We start from the raw sequence: 25,443 nt of genomic DNA, 5'->3' as shown, positions 1-25,443 counted from the left end.
GATGCAGGCAGGTGGGCGGTTTTGAAGAAGAGCATCTTGAAAATTAGGGTTTCTACGTCCAGTGGGCTTTCCCTGATCCTCTAATGCTGATCCTGCTGCTTCAGAGTTAACACCACATAGAGCCATCCAGCACTGAACTGTCACGTCACGTTCACTTAGCCTCACCGTGTCCAGTATTTGCAGACGTGCTGGGCTGTCAGTGCACACCCTGTGGAGCCTGTGATGACCCACTGGCTGTCAGGTAACGGTTGGTGTTCTATCTCAAATGCTTTTCTCTGTAACTTTATACATTTTAGAAAGAAAAAATGCTCCAACGTGATGGCTTAATTATGCAGATAATCCATTTTTATTAAGGAAAGAAATGTACATATAAAAAACGAGATCATTTATAAATAACCAGTTAATACCTAGTGACTATCTTTCCAGGTTTCTTCCTGTGCATATATACATATACAAACATTTTACACAAGCATGATCATGCTGTAACTACTACCTATAATGGTAACTTGGTATCAAATTAGAATTATACAAAATTGTATCATTCTGTTGTGTGGATGTACCAAAATTTACCGAATTCCATGTCGTCAGACATTTCTGTTTTACTAATTTTTAGACACCAAACAATGCCTGAAGCAACATCTTTGTATCACTATCCTTATGATGAAGGTCCTAGAAACAGAATCACCAGGCATCGGGTGTATTAATGTCTGTAAGGCTTTAAGCTGCGTCTGTCACGTCTTGCTTCCACACGAATTCCTCTGTGTAGCCAGTGCCCAGGTGACAGCTGTCAGCGCAGGTGAAGACGGCCAGGACGCCCCAGTCGACGCTCCTGCCCAGACTGTCGGCCTTCAGGTAGTTCAGCAGCTGAGGCATGACCTGAGGAGAGGGCGGCACGGGGAGAGCTCAGCACCCGGGCAAGGAGACCTTTCCTAGCTTCGAGCTCCACACTACAGCGCAGGGTTACGCAGTATGGAATTGACATTTCTAACATCCCCAAATACTCTGTGATTCTTCAGAGCCCCTCTACTTCCTATTGCAGCCCTCTGTGTGCATCTCTCTTTTCTGTCTGAGAAAGAAGTTTCCAAATACAAAAAACCCAGCTGATAACTGGGCACAGATCGTAACCTAGACATTTTTTTAGTTTTTGTTTGTTTTCTTGTTAATTTAATTTTTATTTTTAAAGCAGTTTTACTGACATAAATTCACACACCAAACCTAGTTATTTTTATTACTACCATGCCACAAAACAGGGCCAGGATTTCTATTTCTACTCTACTTTTATCATTTAAAACCTGAATTACTATGACTGAAAAAACACTGGTAGTGATGAATACATGAAGGGAATGTGTAGTTCTATAGACCAGGTAGGGCACTTAGAGGGCAAGCAGTCTGATCGTCCCCATGAGAGGAAACACAGAGCTGCCGCAGTGACATGAAAAGCCTTTACACAAACCCTGCCAGCTTACCTGAAGCGTTATGAGCTCTGACTGTAAGTACCAAGGAAAGTTTTAGGTAGAGTCCTTACAACTTCTACTTTTATTTTAAGCTAAGAAACAAAAATACCTACTATTTTATAACATTACTGAATCCACAATTCATGGGCATTTCCACCTAATCCAAATAGATTACGAAGCTAGCAAATTCCCCTGGACAAAAACATTTATTTTAATGCTTGTAATCATAACCACCATTCTTCCTAACAGATCCAGCAACCAGGATAAGCATTCTAAAGTAATCATCTCATAAACTGGAATCAAAGGCCTTTTAAGACTAATGTAACAGGAAAAGAAGATATAAGCATATTATTTTAAATTATGAAAATAACAATACAGACACTAAAAATAATGACTATCACAGCAGGCGGTGAGGGAATGGGGCAGGCTACAGTACAGACTATAAGCCACTGCATTTACACCCTCATCACAGAAGTCAACAGATAATGTCCAAAAACTGGTAGAGACAAGTATCAGAATAAGCATGTTCTTTAGACACAGAAACCACCACCAGAAAAAGCAGCTAAAAACAATTCTCTCCAGGGAACAAGCCCTGAGGTGGGGTAGAAAACTACGCATTTTCTTTTTCAGGCACCTTCTCTACTATCCGATTTAACACGGTGCATGTACTGCTTTGGTAAAGCTTTTAAATGTTGAAAAAGATAAATCAGGGATGGTCCAAGATGCCTGATTACGGAAAGGCTAGGCTCACTTCCCTCCCAGAATAAAAAAAAAACAAAACTAGGGAACAGGAAGAAACCGTCTGGAGCAAAGGTTCCAGAGCTCTGGAGATTGGAGGGAGTGCTGGGCTACACCCAGGAGAGTGCAGGAGAGACGGAGACACTGTGGTGAGAACGGTGAGGAGCCCCCTCAGCCCCGGCCCCTGGTGACCACCCCCCACTTGGGGCAGAGCACTTCAGGGCTGCCAATCCCTGGGAGATGGGAGAGATAGACTGAACGGGCAGTGGTGATTCACTCTCCTGAGAACAGGGCAGGACACAATCCAGCACTGTTCCAGCTTTTGGCAAGCAAATTCGGACTGTGGGGCCTGGCAGTTTCAACTCCCAGCCTGGCTCAGCTATGCCACTGCCGGGAGCCGACAGCTGAGAGTGACCTGCCTTCTGAGGGCTGAAGGGAGTAAGTTCCGAAGTGCGCTATCTGCTAGCAGAAGGAAGAGGCACCTTCAGGAAGACACCTAGGCTTTTAGGTGAACGTATGCTCGGCAGGCCAGGAAAGGGCACCCTTGGAAGCGGAATTAAAGGCTTCCTGGGCATCTTCACCTGACGCTCTTCCCAGGGCTCTGTGGAACTGGTGTGCACCCCTTTGCAGGTCCCAGGCCCAGCCCTGGTGGGGTAATACTGACAAAACAAGTGCCAGAGAAAAGCACTGGCAAAAACTCAATCAACAGTAAGAGATTTGGCAAGAGAGAGAATACAACTTAAAGAGTGAACTCCCCAAGATAATCCGATGTTCAGACATCAGCAAAAAATAAGAAACTCTGTTAGAAACAGGAATCTGTGGTCCAGCCAAAGGAGCAAATAAGACAGCCAGAGGAGACATGTGGAGCAATTAATCAAAGATGTTCAAACAAATATACTAAACCAACTCAAGGAAATGGGTAAAGAGGTAAAGGATGTAAAGAAGATACTTGGGTGAGCATAAGAAACTTGAAAGCACTGAAAAGAAATTACAGTTTTATGAAAATTCAAGGCACATCAGATGAAATTAAAAATACATTAGAGGTACATGACAGCAGATCTGAAGAGGCAGAAGAAAAGATCAGTGACCTAGAAGATGACAGAGCATCAGAATTCAAATGGACAGAAGAGATAAAGAATGGGGAAAAACTGAGAAAAGTCTCTGAGAACCGACTAACAACCTGAACTGCACAAATATTCACATCATAGGTGTCACAGGAGGAGACAAGGGAAAGGGGGAAGACAGAATATTTGGGGAAACAAAGGCTGAGACCTTCCCAACTCTCATGAAAGGCACTGATATCCATGTAAAAAAGCGCAAAGTACTCCAAACTGAATAAATCCAAAAAGACCTACTTCAAGACACATACTAATTAGAATGTCAAATGCCAAAGATAAAGAGAGAAATCATAAAGCAGCAAAAAAAAACAAAAAACAAAACAAAACAACAAAAACGGACTCACCACATACAAGGGATGCCAAATAAGCCTAAGTGCTGATTTCTCATCATACACCATGGACTCAAGGCAGCACTGGTAAGATACATTGAAGATACTGAAAGAGAAAAATTACCAGCCAAGAACTCTGTTCAGCAAAGCTGTCCTTCAAAAATGGGGGAGAGTTTAAAATATTCACAAATAAGCAGAAGCTGAAAGAATTCATTAAGAAGAGACTGGGGAGTGACGTCATCAACGTGGTGACATAAACAGCTACTGAAAACCTCTCTCCAGAGATTCAACAAAAAAAAAAAAAAGGGAAAATTCTGAATTGTTTGAAACTCTAGAGGAGAACAGACTGAGGAAAGAACTGCAACGGCCGAATTGAAGAAAGGGAAGAAATAGCAGGTAGACAAGCAGTGAGCGTCCAGCCTGGAAAGCAGCCGAGGAGCAGGGAGCCTAGCCGGAGCCGAGCTGCAGACAAGCGGGTGAGTGTTCACACCAGAAAGCTGCTGGGGGAGCGGGGAGCTGAACCACAGACAAGCAGGTGAGGGTCTGGCCCAGAAAGCTGCCAGGGGAAGGGGCAGACGAGCAGACCCACAGCCAAGAACTGCTGAGCCAGGGAAAGGCCATTGTAGAGGGCAGGGAGAGCGAAGGGGATAGTAGCTCTCCAAGCCCTGTGCAGCCATCTTTGCAGCTGGCTGGGAGACACCCCTACATAGCGCCACAGCCGAAAGCCTTGAGGGAATTCAGGATTTGGCAGGCTTGCAAATGTCCACACTTCCTCCATGGAAGTGCACAGCCTAGAGACAGGTGCTGCACGAAAGTGCCAGGAACCAGTCCCCAATCCCAGGGACCCACAGGCGCCCTGGAGAGAGGGACTGTGGGGCATCTGAACTGGAGGGGCAGATGTGCAGGTCTGCAGCCCTGGGAAAGGCTGGGACCACTGTATCCTGGAGCAGTCTCCCTGCCAAACTGCACAGGTCATGCCCCCACCCACAGGGCTGGTGGTCCCACTGCACATGGAAAACTGGTGCACTGACAGGACTTTCGCATGGTTTGGACGCCCACTTAGTACACAGATAAAGTTGGGGAGAACCAGCGTGAGGGTAAGAGGTGGCTCAGGAGAGCCACCTGCTGATAGTTCAGGGAAAGTATACTCCACCAAGCTCTAGCTCTGTCAAATTACAGACAAGTGCTCAAATAAACTACATGTCTTAAAAGAACCATACGTATCAAGATAAGCAAATTCCAAGAGGCCCAAAACAATAGAAAATTATAAAGCACATTTAGAAACCAGAAGATATGGGTAACTCAGATGCCCTAATAAAAAAACCAGAGGAGACAGAACTTGGAACAATTAATCAAAGAATTAATCACAAACACCAATATCATGGCTCAGGATATAAAGGACGTCAAGAATACCACAGAAGAGCATAAAGAAGAATTTTCAAGAGTAAATAAAAAAAACAGCAGATCTTATGGAAATAAAAATATCTGCTGATCAAACTAAAAAGATTCTGGAGTCACATAACACCAGATTTGAAGAAATGGGAGGAAATTACAAGCGAACTCGAAGATGATGTGTCGGAAAGTGAAAGCATAAAAGAATGAATTGTGAAAAAAATGAAAAATTTGAAATGGATCTCAGGCAAATGATGAACCACATAAAGCACCCAAATAGAAGAATCACTGGTGTTCCAGAAGGGGAAGAGAAGGGTAAAGATCTGAGAAGAGTATTCAAAGACATTGTTGGGGAAAACTTCCCAACCCTTCTGAACGACATAAATACACAAATCATAGACACCCAAAGAACTCCAAATAGAAGAAATCCAAAATCCAAATAAACCCACTCCAAGATATATTCTGAGAGAAGTGACCCACAACATACAAGGGAAATAACACAGAGTAAGTAGTGACTACTCAGCAGCCACCAGGGAGACGAGAAGGCAGTGGTATGACATATTTCAAATTCTGAAGGAAAAATATTGCCAACCAAGAATTCTTTATCCGGCAAAGCTCTCCTTCAAATTTGAGGAAGAGCTTAAAATTTTCACAGACAAACAAATGCTGAGAAAATTTGCTAACAAGAGACCTGCCCTACAGGATATACTAAAGGGAGCTCTACAGGCTGAGAAAAAAAGGAGAGAGAGGTCCAGAGAAGGGCACAGAAATAAAGAGTTTTAGTAAGAGTATGTTAAAGGAAATAGAGACAAAAATACAAAGGATACGATGGCTAATTAAAGAACTGACTTCACAGCAGTAACATTAAAGGTGATTCAACTCCCCAATTAAAAGATACAGATTGGCAGAATGGATTAAAAAATATGAATCATCAACATTTGCTTATAAGAGACTCATCTTAGACCCAGAGACACAAAGAAACTGAAAGTGAAAGGATGGAAAAAAATACTCCATGCAAGCTACAGCCAAAAGAAAGCAGGGGCAGCAATATTAATCTCAGACAAAATAGACTTTAAATGCAAGGATGTCATAAGAGACGAAGTTCACTATATACTAATAAAAGGGACAATTCAGCAAGAAGAAATAACAATCATAAATGTCAATGCACCCAATCAAGGTGCCCCAAAGTACATGAGACAGACATTGGCAAAATGAAGGAAGCAATAGATGCTTCCACAATAATCGTTAGAGACTTCAATACATCACTCTCTCCTACAGACAAATCAACCAGACAGAAGACCAATAATGAAACTGAAAAACTAACCAACGTGATAAATGAATTTCACGTATATAGAGCATTACATCCCAAATCACCAGGATACATTCTTCTCTAGTGCTCATGGAACTTTCTCCAGGATGGATCATATGCTGGGGCATAAAACAAGCCTCAATAAATTTACAAAGATTGAAATTGTTCAAAGCACATTCTCTGATCACAATGGAATACAACTAGAAGTCAATAACCATCAGAGATCTAGAACATTCACAAATATCTGGAGGTTAAACAACATACTCCTAAACAATCAGCGGTTTAAAGAAGAAATAGCAAGAGAAATTGCTAGATACAGAGACGAATGAAAACGAGAGCACAACATATCAAAAAGGCAGAAATTTATAGCTCTTAATAAATACATTAAAAAGGAAGACAGAGCTAAACTCAAAGAACTAATGAAATAACTTTAGAAGCTAGACAATGAACAGCAACTAATCCTAAACCAAGTAGAAGAAATAACAAGGACTAAAGCAGAAATAAACAATACAGAGAACAAAACAACAATAGAGGGAATAAATAAAACCAAAAGTTGGTTCATTGAGAACAAGACTTGAAAAAATCGTAAGAGGATACTACAAACAACTATAGGCCAACAAACTAGACAATTTAGATGAAATGGACAATTTCCCGGAAATACATGAACAATCTAGACCAGAGAAGAAATAGAAGACCTCAACAAACTAATCACAAGCAAAGAGATCCAATCAGTCATTAAAAAGCTTCCCACAAATAAAAGCCAAGGCCAGATAGCTTCACTGGGGAATTCTACCAAACTTTCCAAAAAGAACTGACACCAATCTTACTTAAACACTTCCAAAAAATTAAAGAAAATGGAATACTACCTAACTCATTTTATGAAGCCAACATCACTCTTAATACCAAAACCAGGTAAAGATGCTACAAGAAAGGAAAACTACAGGCCAGTCTCCCTCATGAATAAAGATGAAAAAATTCTCAACAAAATAACTTGCAAAGCGAATCCAAAGACACAGTAAAAAAAAACTGTACATCATGACCAAGTCGGGTTCATTCCAGGCATGCAAAAGTGGTTCAACATAAGAAAATCAATGTATTACAACACATTAACAAATCAAACAGGAAAAATCAAATAATCATCTCAGTAGATGCTGAAAAAGCATTTGACAAAATCCAGCATCCTTTTTTGATAAAACACTTCAAAAGGTAGGAATTGAAGGAAACTTCCTCAATATGATAAAGGGCATATATGAAAACCCCACAGCCAGAATAGTATTCAATGGCAAGAGACTGAAAGCCGCCTCTCTGAGACCAAGAACGAACGAGACAAGGGTGCCCACTGTCACCACTGTTATTCAATATTGTGCTAGAAGTGCTAGCCAGAGCAATCCTGCAAGAAAAAGAAATAAAAGGCATCCAAATTGGAAAGGCAGAAGTAAAGCTGTCATTATTTGCAGATGATATGATCTTGTATCTGGAAAACCCTGAGAAATCAACGACACAGATACTTGAGCTAACAAGCAAATTTAGCAAAGTAGCGTAATACAAGATTAATGCACGTAAATTAGTAATGTTCCTATACACCAGAAACGACCTAACTGAAGAGATACTCAAGAAAAAGATTCCATTCTCAACAGCAACTAAAAAAATCAAGTATCTAGGAATAAACTTAACCAAGGACGTAAAAGACCTATACATAGAAAACTACGTAACTTTTCTAAAAGAAATAGAAGAGGACCTAAAAAGATGGAAAAATATTCTGTGTTCATGGATAGGAAGGCTAAATGTCATTAAGATGTTAATTCTACCCAAACTCATCTACAGATTCAATGCAATTCATATCAAAATTTCAACAACCTACTTTGCAGACTTGGAAAAGCTAGTTATCAAATTTATTTGGAAGGGTAAGATGTCTCGAATTGCTAAAAACATTCTAAAAAAGAAAAACAAAGCAGGAGGACTGACACTCCCTGACTTTGACGATTATAAAGCCACAGTAGTCAAAACAGCATGGTACTGCCACAAAGATAGACATATTGATCAATGGAACTGAACTGAAATTCAGAGATAGACCCCCCCCCCAGATCTACAGTCGACCAATCTGTGGTAAGACCCCCAAAACCACTGAACTGGGACATAACAGTCTCTTCAACAAATGGGGCTGGGTGAGCTGGATATCCATATCAAAAGAATGAAAGAGGTCCCCTACCTCACACCCTATACAAAAATTAACTCAAAATGGATTAAAGACCTCAATATAAAAGACAGTACCCCTCAAAGGAATTGGTCAAAAAGGTGAAGAGGCAGCCAACTCAATGGGAAAAATATTTGGAAACCATGTGTCTGACAAGACTGATATCTTGTATATACAAAGAAATCCTACAACTCAACAGAAGTAGTACAGACAGCCCAATTATAAAATGGGCAAAAGATATGAAAAGACAGTTAGCCAAAAAACACATGAAAGTGTTCAGTTTCACTAGCTATTAGGGAGATGCAAATTAAGACCACAAGGAGATACCATCTCACACCAGTAAGAATGGCTGCCATTAAACAAACAGGAAACTACAAATGCTGGAGAGGATGTGGAGAAATTGGAACTCTTATTCATTGTTGGTGGGACTGTATAATGGTACAGCCACTCTGGAAGACAGTCTGGCCATTCCTTAGAAAACTAGATATAGAGTTACCCTTTGATCCAGCGATTGCACTTCTTAGTATATACCTGGAAGATCTGAAAGCAGTGACATGAAGATATCTGCACGCCAATGTTCATAGCAGCAATGTTCATAATTGCCAAGAGATGGAAACAACCCAAATGTCCTTCAACAGATGAGTAGATAAACAAAATGTGGTATATATATATATATAGGATGGATAGTAGGAAGGAATGAGGTCGTGAAACATGACAACATGGATGAACCTTGAAGACATAATGCTGAGTGAAATAAGCCAGACACGAAAAGAGATACTGTATATTACCACTAATGTGAACTCTGTGAACAATGTAAAATAAATGGTTTATATTGTAGAATGTAGGGGACCTAGCAATAGATAGCAAATAGTGAAGGGGGAACGATAATCTAATAAGAACTGGTAAGTTATGGAGGGTAAACTTAATGTTATGGGAATGCTCAGGAATGACTATGCTTTGTTAATTTCTGTGGTGTATGTTAGGAACAACATACACCCCAGAAATGTAGTTATTGTAGATCATTTGTTTTTCTTATTCTTTTGTTGGGTTATAGTTTATTTTCTTGGGGTATGGTAGGAACATGTTGGAAGCAATGTAATTATTTTAGGTTATTTGTCTTTTCTTATTCCTTTGTTTTGGTTTTGTTTGCAATGTTGCTTTTTTATTGTTGGTTTTTTAATTTTTTGATAAAATTTTTAAAAAATACTATAGAAAAAAAGATCAGATAAGATATGGAGGGAGAGTAATCTTAATGATATGGGAATGCTCAGGAATGACTATGGTTTGTTAATTTTCTTCGGTTATGGTAGGAACATGTTGGAAGCAATGTAGTTATTTTAGGTTATTTGTTTTTCTTATTCCTTTGTGTTTTGTTTGAATTTTTTTTTACATTTTTTCATAAATAAACTATAAATAAAAATAAGAAGAAGAGGAGGAGACTGAACTTGCTAGAATTAAAGGAAGTTCTGCTAGCTAAAAAGACAAGACAGGAGAGAGAGGACTGGAGGAGGGTACCAGAAAGAAGACTATTGGTAAGGGTACCTAAAGGGATTAAGAGAAAAAATAGGTCTGACAAATAAATGCCAAAGGATAAAATGGTTATTACCATCTTTATAATAGTAATATTGAATGGTAATGGATTAAATTCCCCAATCAAAGGACCCAGACTGGCAAAATGGATATAAAATATGATCCCTCTATATGCTGTTAACAAAGGATTCATTTTAGACACAAAGACACAAAGAAAGAAACAGGTTGAAAGCGGAAGGCTGGAAAAAGATACTCCACGCAAGCAGTAACCCAACAAAAAGCTGGGGTAGCTATACCATTATCAGGCAAAATGCTTTAAATGCAAAAATATTATAGGAGACAAAGAAGGACACTATAAATTAATAAAAGAAGCAATTCACCAAAAAGAAAATAAGAATCATAAATATTTATGCACCTAATCAAGGTGCCCCCAAGTACATGAGACAAACACTGGCAAACTGAAGAGAGTAACAGACGTATCTATAATAATAGTGGGAGACTTCAACACACCACTCTCTCCAACAGATAGAACATCTAAACAGGATCAAAAAAGAAACAGAGAATTTAGATAATATGAACTAGACCTGACAGACATATTTAGAACATTTCCCCCCAAAACAGCAGGATATACATTCTTCTCAAGTGCTCTTGGAACATTCTCCAGGACTGACCATATACTGGGGCACAAAACAGGTCTTAATAAATTTAAAAAGAAATTATAGAAAGCACTTTTATGGAAAGAAGCTGGAAATCACTAACAACTGGATAACCAGAATTCACAAATATATGGAGGTTCAAAACAACACATTCTTATACAATAAGTGGGTCAAAGAAATTGCAAGAGAAATCAGTAAATATCTCAAGATGAATGAGAATACAACAGATCAAAACTATGGGATGCAGTGAAGGCAGTGCTGAGACGGAAAGCTATAGCCGTAAATGCCTGTATTATAACAAAAGAGTTAGAACGAAGGACCTAACTGAACAACTGCAGAAACTGGAGAAAGAACAGCAAACAACCCCCAAACCAAAAAGAAGGAAAGATACTAAAGATAAGAGCAGAAATAAATGACATTGAGAACAAGGAAAAAACAACAGAGAATCAATAAAACTAAAAGCTCGTTCTTTGAGAATATCAATACAATCAACAAACCCTTAGGTAGCCTGACAAAGACGAAAAGAGAAGATGCAAATAAAGAAAATAAGAAATGAGAAGAGGGTCATTACCACAGACCCCAAGAAAATAAAAAAGATCCCAAGAGGATACTATTAACAGTATGCCAACAAATTAGACAACTTAGATGAAATGGACAACTTCCCAAAAACACACAACCTACACTTACTCGAGAAGAAATAGAAGACCTCAACAAACCAACTGCAAGAGATTGAATCAGTCATCAAAAATCTCCCAAAAAAGAAAACCCGAGGACCACAGGATTTCACAACCAAATACTACCAATCATTCCAAGATTTAATACCATTCCTGCTCAGACTCTGATAAAACCGAAGAGGATGGAACATTATCTAACACAGACTATGCAACCAACATCACCCTGATACCAAAGCCAGATAAAGATACTACAAGAAAGTAAAACCACAGGCCAATCTTTCTAATGAAAACCAAATCCAACTGCACACTTAAAGAATTATACACCATGACCAAGAAACCTTCTCCTATAATAAAAGAAATTTATGAAAAACCCACAGCCAACATCATGATCAACGGTGAGAGGCTGAAAGGTTCCCATCTAAGATTGGAAACAAAACAAGGATGCTCGATGTCAGAACTGTTATTCAACACTGTGCCAGAAGCTCTAGCAAGAGCAATTAGGCAAGTAAAAGAAATAAAGGCATCCAGATCAGAATGGAAGAAGCAAAACTTGCACTATTTGCAAATGACATGACCCTATACATAGAAAGTCCTGAAGAATCTACAACAAAGCTACTAGGTCTCAAGAATGAGTTCAACAAAATGGCAGGATACAAGATTAAAACACAAAAATCAGCAATGTTTCTATACAAGTGATGACCCATCTGAGGAGGCAATCAGGAGAAAAAATCCCGTTTATCTAGGAATTACCAAATATCTAGGAACAAACTTAACCAAGGATGTAAAGGACCTGTATTCACAGAACTACAAAGCACTGCTGAAAGAAATCAAAGATCTAAATAAATGGAAGAACATTCCATATTCACGGATTGGAAGGCTAAATATCATTCAGATGTAAATTCTACCTATGCTGATATACAGATTCAATGCCATACCAAAAATTCCAACAGCCTATTTTGCAGAATTGGAGAGGCTAATAATCAAGTTTATTTGGATGGTAAGGGGCCTCAAATAGCCAAAAGCATTTTGCAAAAGAAGAATGAAGTGGGAGGACTCACAGTTCCTGACTTTAAAGCGTATTACAAAGCTGCAGTGGTCAAACAGCATGGTATTGGCAAAGAGACAGACATACTGACCAACAGAAATGAACTGAGAGTTCAAAAACAGACCCTCAGATCTACTGATTTTTGACAAGACTGCCAGGTCCACTCAATGGGGACAGCGCAGTCTATTCAAGAAATGGTGCTGGTAGAACTGGACATCCATATCCAAAAGAATGAAAGAGGACCCCTATCTCATACCCTATAAAAAAATTAACTCAAAATGGGTTAAAGACTTAAATATAAAAGCCAGAACCATAAAACTCCTAGAAAAAAGTCTAGGGAAGCATCTTCAAGATCTTGTGGTTTCATGTGGTTTCTCAGACTTTACACCCAAAGCATAAGCAATGAAAGAAAAAGTAGATAAACTGGGACTTCCTCAAAATTAAATACTTACGTGCTTCAAAGGTCTTTGTCAACAGGGTGCCAAGGCAGAAAATATTTGGAAACCACATATGCAATAAAGGCGTAATATCCAGGATATATAAACAGATTCTACAACTCAACAATGAAAAGCCAACCCAATTTAAAAATGGGCAAAAGAAAGGACTAGACATTTTTCCAACAAGGAAATACAGGTGGCTAAAAAGAACATGAAGAGATGCTCAGCTTCACTGCATATCAAAACTACAATAAGACATCATTTCACACCTACCATAATGGCCAGTATTAAAAAACCAGAAAACTCCAAGTGTTGGAGAGGATGTGGAGAAATAGAAACACTCATTCACTGTTGGTGGGAATACAGAATGGTGCAGCTACTGTGGAAGACAGCTGGGTGGCTCCTCAGGAAGCCACACACAGAACTGCCGTAAGACCTGGCAATCCCTCTACTAGGTAAATACTCACAAGAACTGAAAGCAGGGACGCGAACAGACTTTTGCACACTGATGTTCACAGTGGCATTATTCACAATTGCCCAAAGATGGAAACAACCCACAGGTCCATCAACCGATGAATGGATAAACAAGTTGTGGTTTATACATACGATGGAATATTTATGCTGCTGAACAAAGAAATGAAGTCATGAAACTTGACTACATGGATGAACCTTGAGGACACTGGGTTGAGTAAAATAAGTCAGACACAAAAGGACAAGTATTACCTCACTAATATGAGCTAAATCTAACTAGCAAACTCATGGTGTTAATATCTAGAACACAGGTCACCAGAAAATAGAATGAGGGCAGAGAATGGAGAGAGATGTTGGTGACTGTGGCTGGAAGGGAAAGTTTAGAGCCGTGTATGTCACTAGAAAGAAAGCCAGAGGAGGAAACATGGGACTGTGTAAGTAGTGACACCTCCTGAGGGTAAAACTGATGGAGCTGATGAAGGCACAACTCTGCATATACTAGAAGATGCTGACTGTGTATCGATTATATGGTATACGAATTCACCTCAACAAAACTGCTTTAAGGAAGAAAAAAAAAAAGGATAAATCAGGGTGATTACATATTAAATACCCCTTATTTTTAAGGACATACCTGGAATTCAAATATTCTCTTGGCACCACAAGGGCAATTTGGAATATCCTTTTCTTCAGGGACATTTTCACCAGAAATCCAGATGGGGGCAATCCCTCTGCCATATCTGAGAATCTGAAATCAATTCGGATCATGTTCAAATCATCAACACCTTAGCTAAAAGTTTTCAATGGTAACATTATCTGCTTAGCTTTTAGAGAAATCCTGTGTAATGCTCACACACTTGGTAGAACCCTAATCGGAAAAGGTCCCTTAGAGCGCTCACATTAGATCTAGCTGTGCCAGTACGCTTCATGAATGCTTTCTCAAAACAATTTCATTAACACAGTTACTTCAGTTACCTAAGTCACAAGATAACACTTACACCATTTAATAGTCAGAATCTTCATCCTGTGGATAGTCCCTTCAGGACTAAGAATAATCCTATCCTATCCCCCTTTACCAGGTTCTATGTCCAAAGCACAGCCCAGTGCTTACTTTCATAGAAGTATTAAGGAATCTTAATTAAAAATTTTAAAAGGGGCAAATACAAAGTAAAATAGTGTTTAGATAAAGAGTACAAATACAGGTAAATTCCATTATAATAAGCTCTATGTAACAACTGAGTGGTTTTCCTATAATATTTTGTTTGAAACAAATGCATTGCTAAAAACAACCTTCTTGGTGTTTAAGACCTAGATCTGTTCTACAAGCTCCATGGATGTTTATCTGATCCGTGACCAGTTTATGGGAATTTAGCTGTTTTCTTTAGTGATCTGTGCTGTTTAAGGTGAGGAAGAAGCATAATGTTGATTGAAGAACAGGAGGTGAGACAAACATGTGCTGCATGGCTACAATCTCATTTCATCTCCATAACCCTGGAGATGAGATTTTTATGTCAGAAATTCATTGCATAATTACTGGGGCCATGAATCAACCCTGGGTCCCTCCAACTTAACTATTACGTAGACTGGCACTGCAAAACCACCTTTCCATATAGGTTATCTGTGTAAGGAAGTCCTGTGACAAGATAAGAAAAACATTGTTTTTATGGGCTCCTAAGGAACAGAAGGGCTTTTCATAAAGAGTGAATTCTCAGGGAGTACAACCATGAAGCATGACCTGAAGACAATACACGAAGGAGGTATATGAGTTCCATTTTACCTGTTCTGGTTCAAGGGCTATTTGAGTTTTAAACTTCTGGAAAATTTTATCTTCCCTGGATTCATGTTTTGCCAGAGAATCCAATTCTTCCTCAAGGGCTTCATCTGAAAGTCATCAACAGAATTATACACAACAGGAATAATCCCCACAACTACCATTCACACATGAGGAGGGACCCAGTTCTAAACAGCCAAACTTAATGTTAAATTAGATCATAAAGATCTGATGTTTCCTCAGGCTCTCCCTATTCAGTCCTGCCCTGTCAATGCTTTATGAGCCCCTTTAATTCCCAGTACTACACAAAGCATTATTTACTAGGCAGGCTCCTATTAAGAGCTTGTTAAAAGACCTGAGCCAAGTAAAGGGCTGAGGCCTGTACCCAGCACATGGTAAGAAACCCAACAAACGTTAGCCATTACTGCCGCTGCACAAAGAATCACTGCAGTTAAGCCTTTCCTAACAGCGTGACGTGTCTTCTACCTAACTGGACTTTATGTCTTAAACATTGCTTTTCCCCAGTTTATACATTCATTTATTCAGTCATCAAACACTGTGTACCTACCAACCTGGTCCTTATCTCTTGGAACTCCCATGTCAAACTCTAGCCCCACTGAAGCTCTCAGTTTCCCACCAGGCCAGGCTGTCCGCCCCCACATCGGCCTCTGCAAATGCCTGCTAACACTAACCCTCAGCCTGCGACCCCTCCTCCCAGCCTCTCACCTTGGAGAGTCAAACTCAAGTCTCAGAGGAGACCCAGCTGACTCCAAGAAGCTTTGTTTTTTTTACTTGTTATTTTGAGGGGTTTTAGCACCTACAAAAGTAGAAAGAACACCGTAACAACCCCCATGGATTCATCAAGCAGCTTCCATCCTATCATCGCATGTCCAATATTGTTTGCTTACTCTCTCCACACCACTTCCCCTGACTCCATTATTCTGAAGTAAATCCCAGATACATCACTTCATCTGTGAGTAACTTAGTATGTGTCTTTAAAACGAGTATAAAGATACATCTTTAGTGCTTGAGCTTTCCCTTTATTTACCAATTTTCAGAATCATGAGCTTGTCTCTTAGTATTCTACAAAGCTGGAAGTTTTTTAAAGTATCATTTTGAACCCACAAATTTTATCATAGCTCATGTGTTTTAATCCACAGCAGTTATTATTCTTATTGATGTTCAAATTGTCCATCTTTTGCCAATGGGAGCCTTTTTGAGTTGGCTCCATGACCCTCTTGGTCTCTGATGGCCACCCTGCCATCTGACATGATGATACTCCGACATTCAAACATTTCTGACCCCAGCTCTGGGATCAGCCACTTCTCCAGAGAGCACCGATTCCTTTTTTAGAGAGATATGGTGTTTAGAGACAACTACATGCGCATTAAGGATAACCACTGCTACTGAGTTTGTCATTATTTCTAGGCCTTTTTTAGTGGAGAAAGCTAGAAAGAGTTTTTGTTTAGATAGTATACAGCATGAGATCATACTGATACTTCCAATTTAAATTCAGAATTACAGGGTTTTTATTTAATGTCATCACTCTTAACATCTACATCTTTCTCCAAATCTCAGTTCTCAGTCACACCAACATAATTATCCATCTGCTTTGTTTCCCCTACACATAATGACTTCAGAGTGACAACAGCATCACTACCAGCAACAGGCACTGCCACACCAAGATTTTTCTTTGCAGTTTTTTTTTTTAATTCCTGGGGTATATTCCACTAGGGATGTACCATCAAATTACATGTTCTGAAGTCATTTAGGATAGTTCTTCATGTGGATCATATGAATAATTCAATAGTTTCATTTTACTATTGATTGTTAGTGACTGCTGTTTAAATTTTAATTCCATTTTATAATTATGTAAAATATTGACATGGTTCTGCAAGCATCTTGCATAAAACAAGGAATATTCAAAATCTAGCTTCTACCCTTGACCCCTCCTCCTCTCTGTTCCTTCCCTTCTCCTGAAGGTAATCATGTCTATGGTTTACCCTTTTTAAAAACATAAGCAATAAGATACACACAGAAAGAAACATACTGAGCTTCTAGACACATTTTAGTGATATCCTATGTGCTCCCATAGCCCCTGGTACCCTGTGCTCATATCACACTGGATTTAAATTTCCTGATTATTACTTGGTCCCCTCCATGAGACCGCAAACAACTTAAGCACTGGAACACTTGCTTAATGTGAAATCCCCTCCACCAAGCTCCAGATCAGGGACACTGTAAAGCTCTCAACTGTACCCGCTGTGTATAAACTATGTATGAACACAGGACATATGAAGTATATAAGCTACAAATCAGTACATCAAAATTCTAATTTAAAAGCTGTGGTGGTGAAGGGCTCAAGTTCTCAAGTCAGTTCAAAAACTTAACAGCTGTGTGATCAAAGTATGTTATACCCAGAACCTCAATCTCCTCTGTAAAATGGAGTTTCTAACTTAGAAGGTTGCTGTCAGGATTTTAATGACATCATGCACAAAAAGCGCTTGGTACAAAGTGCTGGATAAATGTATGCTGGCTACTAGGATAAAACCAATCTCTTAAGCACTGGGTCAGCACAGTCATCTCTAGGTGAACTGGCAAACTCAAGTATCTAAACCTGGCAAGCTGGAAGAAACTGAGTGTTAAAGGGCCCCTGCCACAGGCCAGACACGGTGCTAGGCACTCTCGGGCACGCAATCTCAATCTGAGGAGAAATGGATCTTAGGCCCAGACAACCTGACCCAGATTCCACCATCTTACGTGGCCCCACCAAAGTCCCACTGGGCCCTCCTTTGACACATCTTGATCAGCAACCAGCACACACCCAAGATCTGCCAGGAATGGGAGGTACAGGAAGGATATTTTTCACTTGAGGTAATGAAAATTACAGGCTGCCGTCTTCAAAGTGAGTCCTCTTTTTCCTTTGAGTACCTCTCTTCTTGACATGTTAATGAGACCTTTTTTTCAAACATTATAATTAATCATTTAACAAATAAAGTTCTGAAACTCACTCCTTACCCATGCTCCCTATAAGCTCCGACTTGACTTCCTTTTCCAGAACTTCAGGAGTACACTCATCTTCTGTTTCAATTACAATTTCAAATTCTGGAAAAAGGAAGCTGTGATCTGGGATTGTATCATACAAATTATCTAAAAGAAAATGGAAGATTATTAGCCTCATTAGTAATCATTCATATTTGAAGGTGGTATAATAAATTCCTATTTCTAACGTAACATTTCTTAGTAAATTAACATGTAGTTCTGCACTTAGATTAGGGGGCATAAATTAAATGCCTCTCATAGGGGCAAGGCTGGCAGCACAAATGAGTGGAATGAACTGGTCTTAGCTATTGGTTCTGTAGTCACTGCTCTGTTTTCAAATCATTAGCGGAGACGTAAGTACTGAGAAATATTTATCCTCAAAAAAAAAAACATGGAAGACAAGAAATGGTGATGGTCAGAGTCTACAAGTTGTTTCTTAATAGTCATTCTCCCTTTCTTCCTTAGTAATAAAAGAATCTCTGCTCTTCAGCAGGGCACAGGGTCACCTGGGATACAGACAGCTCCCAGCCTCTGACTCTCCTTGGGCTGACCACTGGAATGAAGGCCAGAACTGCCACCAAAACTTACAGAAAGTGTAAGTTTCCCTTAAAGGGAAAAAGTCTGTCCTTTCTTCCTCTGTCCTACTGCCTAGAAATGTGAACCTAACAGGGTTGGAGCTCCGGGAGCCATTTTGGGACAAAAGCACCTTAGAAACTAAAGACTCCTTTGTATGACTGCATGGTATGTGAATATATCTCAATAAAATTGAATTTGAAAAAAATAAAAAACAAAAAGCTAAAGACTCGAGAAAAGGCACATGTGTCTTTGATGCGTGGTGCACCAAGCTACCCCCATCCGACTAGCACTGGACTTTCACATGGGAAATACACTTCTATCTTAGTTAAGTCATCCTTTTTGGGAGTTTTCAGTTAATTACAGCTCAGTATATTCCAAATACAGCAGGGAGAGTCAAGGAGACAGTAGACGGTGATAAGAGGCTGGAAAGCACAGGCCTATACTTAGGGGACAGGTGTTTTTTCAGCTCCAACTGCTGCCAAGTGGAAAGAAGAGTCCTAGCACTGCGAGAACTTCTGATTTTTTTAAAAGAAGCCCAAAACCCTGATGGCTTATGTGAAATCTTAGCATTAAATGTTAGCAATCAATTCAAGAAATTAAATACCCTTTTTTTTTTTTGCCAACAAAAACATCAACAAATTGGATCAGGCAGCTTGGAACACCAGTTTACAGCCTCTGTTCAAGACAGAGAAAATCTACAATGGCTGGGGGACCGAAGAAGGGCACTTATGAGTCCACTAAATTCTTCCCTGTAATATTCCAAGCACAGAAGAGGCACTTTCATATACTATAAACAGGAAGTCAATTTAGAGGTACCCATCCAAAGGTAATTAAGATCTTCATGTAACTGCAATGTAAAAAGTCTGATGAGGCATATGGTAGACTTGGCACTAATAAAGAAAAGATACTTACAGATAGTACAGAGAGCCTCTCATGTTCTGGAGAATACATAACAAAGGAAACTGGTCTTATTATCCTCTTAGCCAACATGCCTCTATGCTATCTAACAGTTAATCCGTTTATACAAAACTAATCCAACACAAACAATGAGGACTACCAATTTAGTATGCTGAACCCTCGATCGTGGGGCTTGCCCTTATGAAGCCTGTTACTGCAAAGGAGAGGCTAAGCCTACTTATAATTGTGCCTAAAAGTTACCCCCAGAGAACCTCTTTTCTTGGTCAAATGTGGCCTCTCTCTTTAAGCCAACTTGGCAGGTGAACTCACTGCCCTTCCCTCTAAGTGGGACATGACTCCCAGGGGTGTAAATCTCCCCGACAACGTGGGACATGACTCCCGGGATGAGCCTGGACCTGGCATCCTGGGATTGAGAAAATCTTCTTGACCAAAACGGGGAAGCAAAATGAAACAAAGTTTCAGTGGCTGAGAGATTTCAAATGGAGTCAAGAGGTCACTTGGGAAGGGACTATATAGATATCCCTTTTTAGTTTTTAGTGTACTGGAATAGCTAGAAGGAAATACCTGAAACTGTCAAACTGCAACCCTGTAGCCTTGATTCTTGAAGACTGTATAACTATATAGCTTACACAGTGTGACTATGTAATTGTGAAAACCATGTGGCTCACACTCCCTTTATCCAGTATATGGACAGATGAATAGAAAAATGGGGACAAAAACTAAATAAAAAAATGGAGTGGGACGGGGGGATGGAATGTTCTGGGTGTTCTTTTTTACTTTTATTTTTATTCTTACTTTCATTCTCTTTGGAGTAAGGAAAATGTTTGAAAATTGGGGTGATGAATGCACAAATGATGGTACTGTGAACAGGTGATTGTGCACTGTGGATGACTCTATGGTATGTGAATATAGCTCAATAAAACTGAATTTAAAAAAAAAACAAAAAACTAATCCAAGATTCACTGCACCAAGAATGTCAAGTTTTTCTTTCTCCCTTCTGTTTTTGCTGCTGTTCCTTGACAAGGGTCTAACGACCTTCTCTCTAATACATGGGTGATTTATTTGTATGCATAATAAATGTAAGAATTATTCTTTAACATGAAACAATGGTGTTTTAGTTTGCTAATGCTGCAAAATGCAAAACACCAGAGATGGACTGGCTTTATAAAAGGGGGTTTATTTGGTTACACAGTTACAGTCTTAAGGCCATAAAGTGTCCAAGGTAACACATCAGTAATCGGGTACCTTCACTGGAGGATGGCCAATGGTGTCTGGAAAACCTCTGTTAGCTGGGAAGGCACATGGCTGGCGTCTGCTCCAAAGTTCTGGTTTCAAAATGGCTTTCTCCCGGGACGTTCCTCTCTAGCAAGCTTGCTCCTCTTCAAAACGTCACTCACAGCTGCACTGAGTTTCCTCTCCTTGAGCCAGCTCATTTATATGGCTCCACTGATCAAGGCCCACCCCGAATGGGTGGGGCCACACCTCCATGGGAGTATCCCACCAGAGTCACCACCCACAGCTGGGTGGGGCACACCTCCATGCAAACAACCCAATCCAAATGTTCCAACTTAATCCCCACAATTATGTCTGCTCCCCATCATTGCATCAAAGAATATGGCTTTTTTGGGGGACGTAATACATTCAAACCGGCACAAATGGTAACAAATTTTTCACTGAAATGGGGAATTTATAGAATGTATAAATCATAATCCCATTTTTAATAAAATTTATTCTCTGAATACACAATAAATATCTAGAAGGAAATAATAAACTTGGTAATTCGTTATACAGGGGATTGAGAAGGAGGGTATAGGTTTCTAAATTCACTTTTACATTTTCTGAATTTCTTTAAAAACTACATAACCACTCCTCCCTCTCCCTCATTCCTAAAGCAATGGTTTTGAGGAAGTGCAGTACAAAATTAGGAACAATTAAGAGTCAACCAATCAATTTTTCATTATTCTCCAGAACATGATGAGACAACCTGACCCTCTTCAACACTGTTACTCAGGGCTATATCAGCACCTGGGTAGGGTAAGCTAAGGTGGAAATGGATGCAAAATTTTAAATCTCAAAGGAAACCTACAAACATACACAAACTTTGTTATTATACAATATTTTATCTCAAATGGGAAAGGGCCCTCATATTAAGCTGCCTAATATGGAGCACCTGAAAACCGTCCACACTGGCATTCTTCTCTGTGAGTCAACTTAATGGGTAAAGCTTCAGAGACCCTCTTCTATACAGGCATTCACATTACCAACTTAAGAAATTCTGGAAAGCACTATACCTCTTCTAATTTTAACTTCAAAGCTTATCTTCAAAATAACAAGACCTGAGTTGACAGAAGCTGTGAAAATGAGCTGAGATTAAAAACCAAAACAAAAAAAGGCTTTACCCACCTGACCGTGCACAAGCCTGCTTATGTCCCAGCTTCCAGTCCAGGGCCTGATGCTCCTTACTGCAGTAATGTGCCTGGTGACACCGGGAGCAGGTTTTGGGGCCTAGGCAGCCACAAACCCTGCAGAGATGAGCACCAGACTTCAGCTGGAGGCAAACAGATTCTGCTGATTCTGGGGAAGGATTTTCAGAAGGTGGCTCATAGGAGTAAAAGTCATTTTTCCTGGGGAGCTGATTCCTAAAAACTAAGAAAAAATTTTGGGGAAAATTATGAATATTATCAATGAAATAATACAGCAATTCAATTCCACAAATACTTGAACCTGCACTCACACACACGACAGAAAAGACAACTTAAAACAAAAAAAAAAATGGGGGGGGGTGATTTGGGTGTTCTTTTTTTATTTTTATTTTTTATTCTTATTCTGATTCTTTCTGGTATAAAAAAAATGTTCAAAAATAGATTGGGGTGATGAATGTACAACTATAAGATGGTACTGTGCGCAGTTGATTGTACACCATGGATGACTGCATGGTATGTGGATATATCGCAATAAAACTGAATTTTAAAAAAAAACACATATATACATAAATGAGTTTATATAAAACTGGTGAAATCTGAATAAAGCCTGTGGATTGTAGCAAAAAAAAAAAAAAAAAAAAAGGAAAAAAGAATTCAACTCTTATAGTCCAGGGCCTAGATTTTGTCTGTGTACCTACAACTAAATGGGTTCTTGCGAGATATTCAACCTATTCAAATTAGCAATGAGACCAATCATTAAATGAGACTGACAAAACCTGAAAAACGTATGAGACCCACCTTTCTGAAAACTTACAACTTTTATTATCTGAATATGATAACCCACACCTAGTACCAACTGATTAATCCAAAAGCTGGGGACTAGAAATGTGCTTGTGCATGGTATAGGCTTACTAAATGCATCATCCTACTATGACCAATGTCCCTGGACGGACACACGGGAGGGTTCTGACAGTGCCTGGGGGGGGAAACGGAACTTCGGGGACGGGCGACCGACGATGACAGGAACGGAAAGTTTAAGACAGTACACCGCTGCTTACTGCCGGAGTTTTAACCCTGTGCACCGCGCAGCTTCCAAGAACACGAAGAAAGAAATACCGCGAACGGAATAAGCAACCAGCGAGAGAAAACGGCGCACTGGGACACGCGCCCGCCGCCCCTCCCGGCGCCCGCAGGCGGGTCTCACCGCGCAGGCCGGCGCAGCACGGCGGCTCCCGGCAGCAGAAGACGAAGAGCGCGCGGTGGAAGGCGTCGGCGCGGGGGGACACCGGCGCGTACAGCTGCAGCAGGAAGGCCAGCGGGCGCCCGCACAGGCCGCACGCCAGCTCCGCGGGGCCCGGCAGCCCGCCCTGCGCCAGCCACGCCGGCCGCCCGCCCACCTTGCTGGGAAACTGCTCGCTGCGCAGGCGCCAGGCCGGGGCCTCCTCCGCGAACCCCAGCTCCACCGGACCCGCAGCGGCGCACGCCATGGGGAACACGCGGGATGCGGACACGCCGAGGGCGCTGGCGCAGGGAGCCGCCAAGAGCCCACGCCACAGCGCCGGAAAGGGAGGAACCGGAAGACGGAACTCAGCAGGAAGGGCCGACGCGGAACCAATGGAGGCGAGCGGCGAGGAGGCGGGGCTAAATATACGAGCAGGCCCAGGGCCCGCCCCTTCACGCGCTTCCGGCACGCTGCCGGAAACAGCGGAGAGCCCGGGTTCCCACGCGGAGACGGGGGTTCCCGGTTCTGACACTTGCGGGCGTTTGTAATTCACGCAAGACCGTGGCGAATGTGCAAAATTGTTGATGTATAACTGCGGGAGTGTGTGAACATGTCATTAAACTAGACTAGCTAACTGCTTAAGATGTACGAATCCTATGGAGGCAATTTCCAGTCCAGGACACGTGGGAGATGCGGCTGTGCGGAAAACAAGGCACAAGTTACACAGTGTCTCCTCGGGCACTGATGTTTCTTCATCTCTCCAGGCTTAAAAGGATGTGAAGCTAGGGTCCGAGAATGACAAGGGAAAAAGAAATCTCTGCTAATTACTCATTTCTGCTCATGTGGTGGCCCAAGGCCAGGTCCCCTCCTAAATTGCCCATAATAAACGTTCTTTATCCAAGGACAAAGGTCAGAAAGGAAACAATCTTCTAGGAGGGGGAAGAATGTAACAAGATGTAAAAACAACATTGACTGTTCTTAGGTCAGAGTTGTACAAGATCCACACAAGGCATCGAGTCAAAGTTTTAAGTATAAAGTTTAAGATTTATTAGAGGAAGAAAGCAGGTGGGAGCCAGCGAAAAGAAAGAAAATGGCTCTGGCTCTCTATCTGAGAGCAGCATTTTTTAAAGGAAGAAACCACGTTGGGAGGGAAGGATGTCTGCTGAGTGGTGTCCTGTTCCCTGATGGGTGTGCGCTTATCAACTCTTGAACTAATTGGTCGCTAGGGTTCTAACTCACTACTCTTCTTTGACCTGCAGGTGTGCTATCTGTGTGGAGGGAACAGGCCTTTTCTGTGTGCCTCTGGTCGTTTATCTTATGGACATATCTGATCTTGCTTTATCAGCCTTTTGGGGGTTGAGGCGCCACCATCACTGGAATTTCTAAAACAGCCTTCAACCCGTATTTTATGGCGCATCTGGTTTCTATGAGATAAGCTGCGGGGCCCCTGGGTCAGAAATTCCTTCTATATGTTAGACTCTTTTCTGGGATCTGACGACTGTATCTTAGTCTTAAACACTAATCTTAGTAAAACATCAGGTTTAGGCCCCTGTAATGATTCTAGTAGAAACCCGATGTCTTCATGCTATATGGAGTGTTTTCTTCTAAAATCACATATTACTTCCTCTGCACTCCTATTCCTCTGCTAAAACTTTGGATTGGCCACAACCAGGCATCCTCTACTGTTCCTAAGTCCCAGTGAAGCTATGCCGACTTCTATGCCTGGAATGTTTTTCACACTTTTGCACTACCCCACAACACTGCCACCACAGCCCCACGTATGTGCACCAACACAGAGTACAAATGCTGCTGTGAAAATATCACCACAATTACACAGCAGGACTTGAAAAACATTCTAACAACAGATGAACATATGTAGGGCATAAAATAAAACCAGGAAATAACAAACTGTGGAACTGTAACCCATAACATTCTTTGAAATTTGCCCTCTTAACCAGTTGTTGAACTACACATGGAAAGTAAATGTAATGTAACACATGTAAATGTGTTATAATCCCCCAAAATAAATAAAAGCAGGAAAACATATGAATACTAAGGGATAATTAAGAAGGCTAGATGAAAAATGCACAAAAAAGGATATGTAGAAAAAATTATTTTATGGTATTAATTATTTTTGTAACACTAAA

The 25,443-nt window shown here is 40.6% G+C and overlaps 1 protein-coding gene across 3 annotated transcripts; it reads right to left on the bottom strand.

Annotated features, from left to right (window-relative positions):
• Positions 1–327: 327 nt before the first annotated feature.
• On the bottom strand, positions 328–23,649 carry PDCD2 (programmed cell death 2). Of its 3 annotated transcripts, XM_037817811.1 has the most exons (6): positions 23,279–23,649; positions 22,055–22,297; positions 18,134–18,265; positions 15,122–15,225; positions 13,979–14,092; positions 328–876 (listed from the first exon to the last, which is right to left on the bottom strand). In XM_037817811.1, the coding sequence occupies exons 1-6, from the start codon at positions 23,559–23,561 to the stop codon at positions 718–720; spliced, it is 1,035 nt and encodes a 344-aa protein (XP_037673739.1). In that variant the 5' UTR covers positions 23,562–23,649; the 3' UTR covers positions 328–717. The 3 variants fall into 3 exon arrangements, with proteins under 3 accessions (XP_037673739.1, XP_037673740.1, XP_037673741.1); XM_037817812.1 differs by lacking the exon at positions 13,979–14,092; XM_037817813.1 differs by lacking the exons at positions 13,979–14,092; positions 15,122–15,225.
• Positions 23,650–25,443: the final 1,794 nt, after the last annotated feature.

This window comes from Choloepus didactylus, chromosome 24, assembly GCF_015220235.1.
Source record: "Choloepus didactylus isolate mChoDid1 chromosome 24, mChoDid1.pri, whole genome shotgun sequence".
NCBI lineage: Eukaryota > Metazoa > Chordata > Mammalia > Pilosa > Megalonychidae > Choloepus > Choloepus didactylus.
This window is presented reverse-complemented; position numbering and strand designations above follow the sequence as displayed.

Bases quoted from the DNA above. Each gene is read 5' to 3' on its own strand.
- PDCD2 (XM_037817811.1), bottom strand. From the start codon at position 23,561: ATGGCGTGCGCCGCTGCGGGTCCGGTGGAGCTGGGGTTCGCGGAGGAG. The intron at 15,226-18,133 runs GTAAGGAGTGAG...GATGACTTTCAG, and splicing joins GGAGCTTATAGGGAGCATGG to ATGAAGCCCTTGAGGAAGAA. The intron at 14,093-15,121 runs GTAAAATGGAAC...AATTGATTTCAG, and splicing joins TAGCCCTTGAACCAGAACAG to ATTCTCAGATATGGCAGAGG.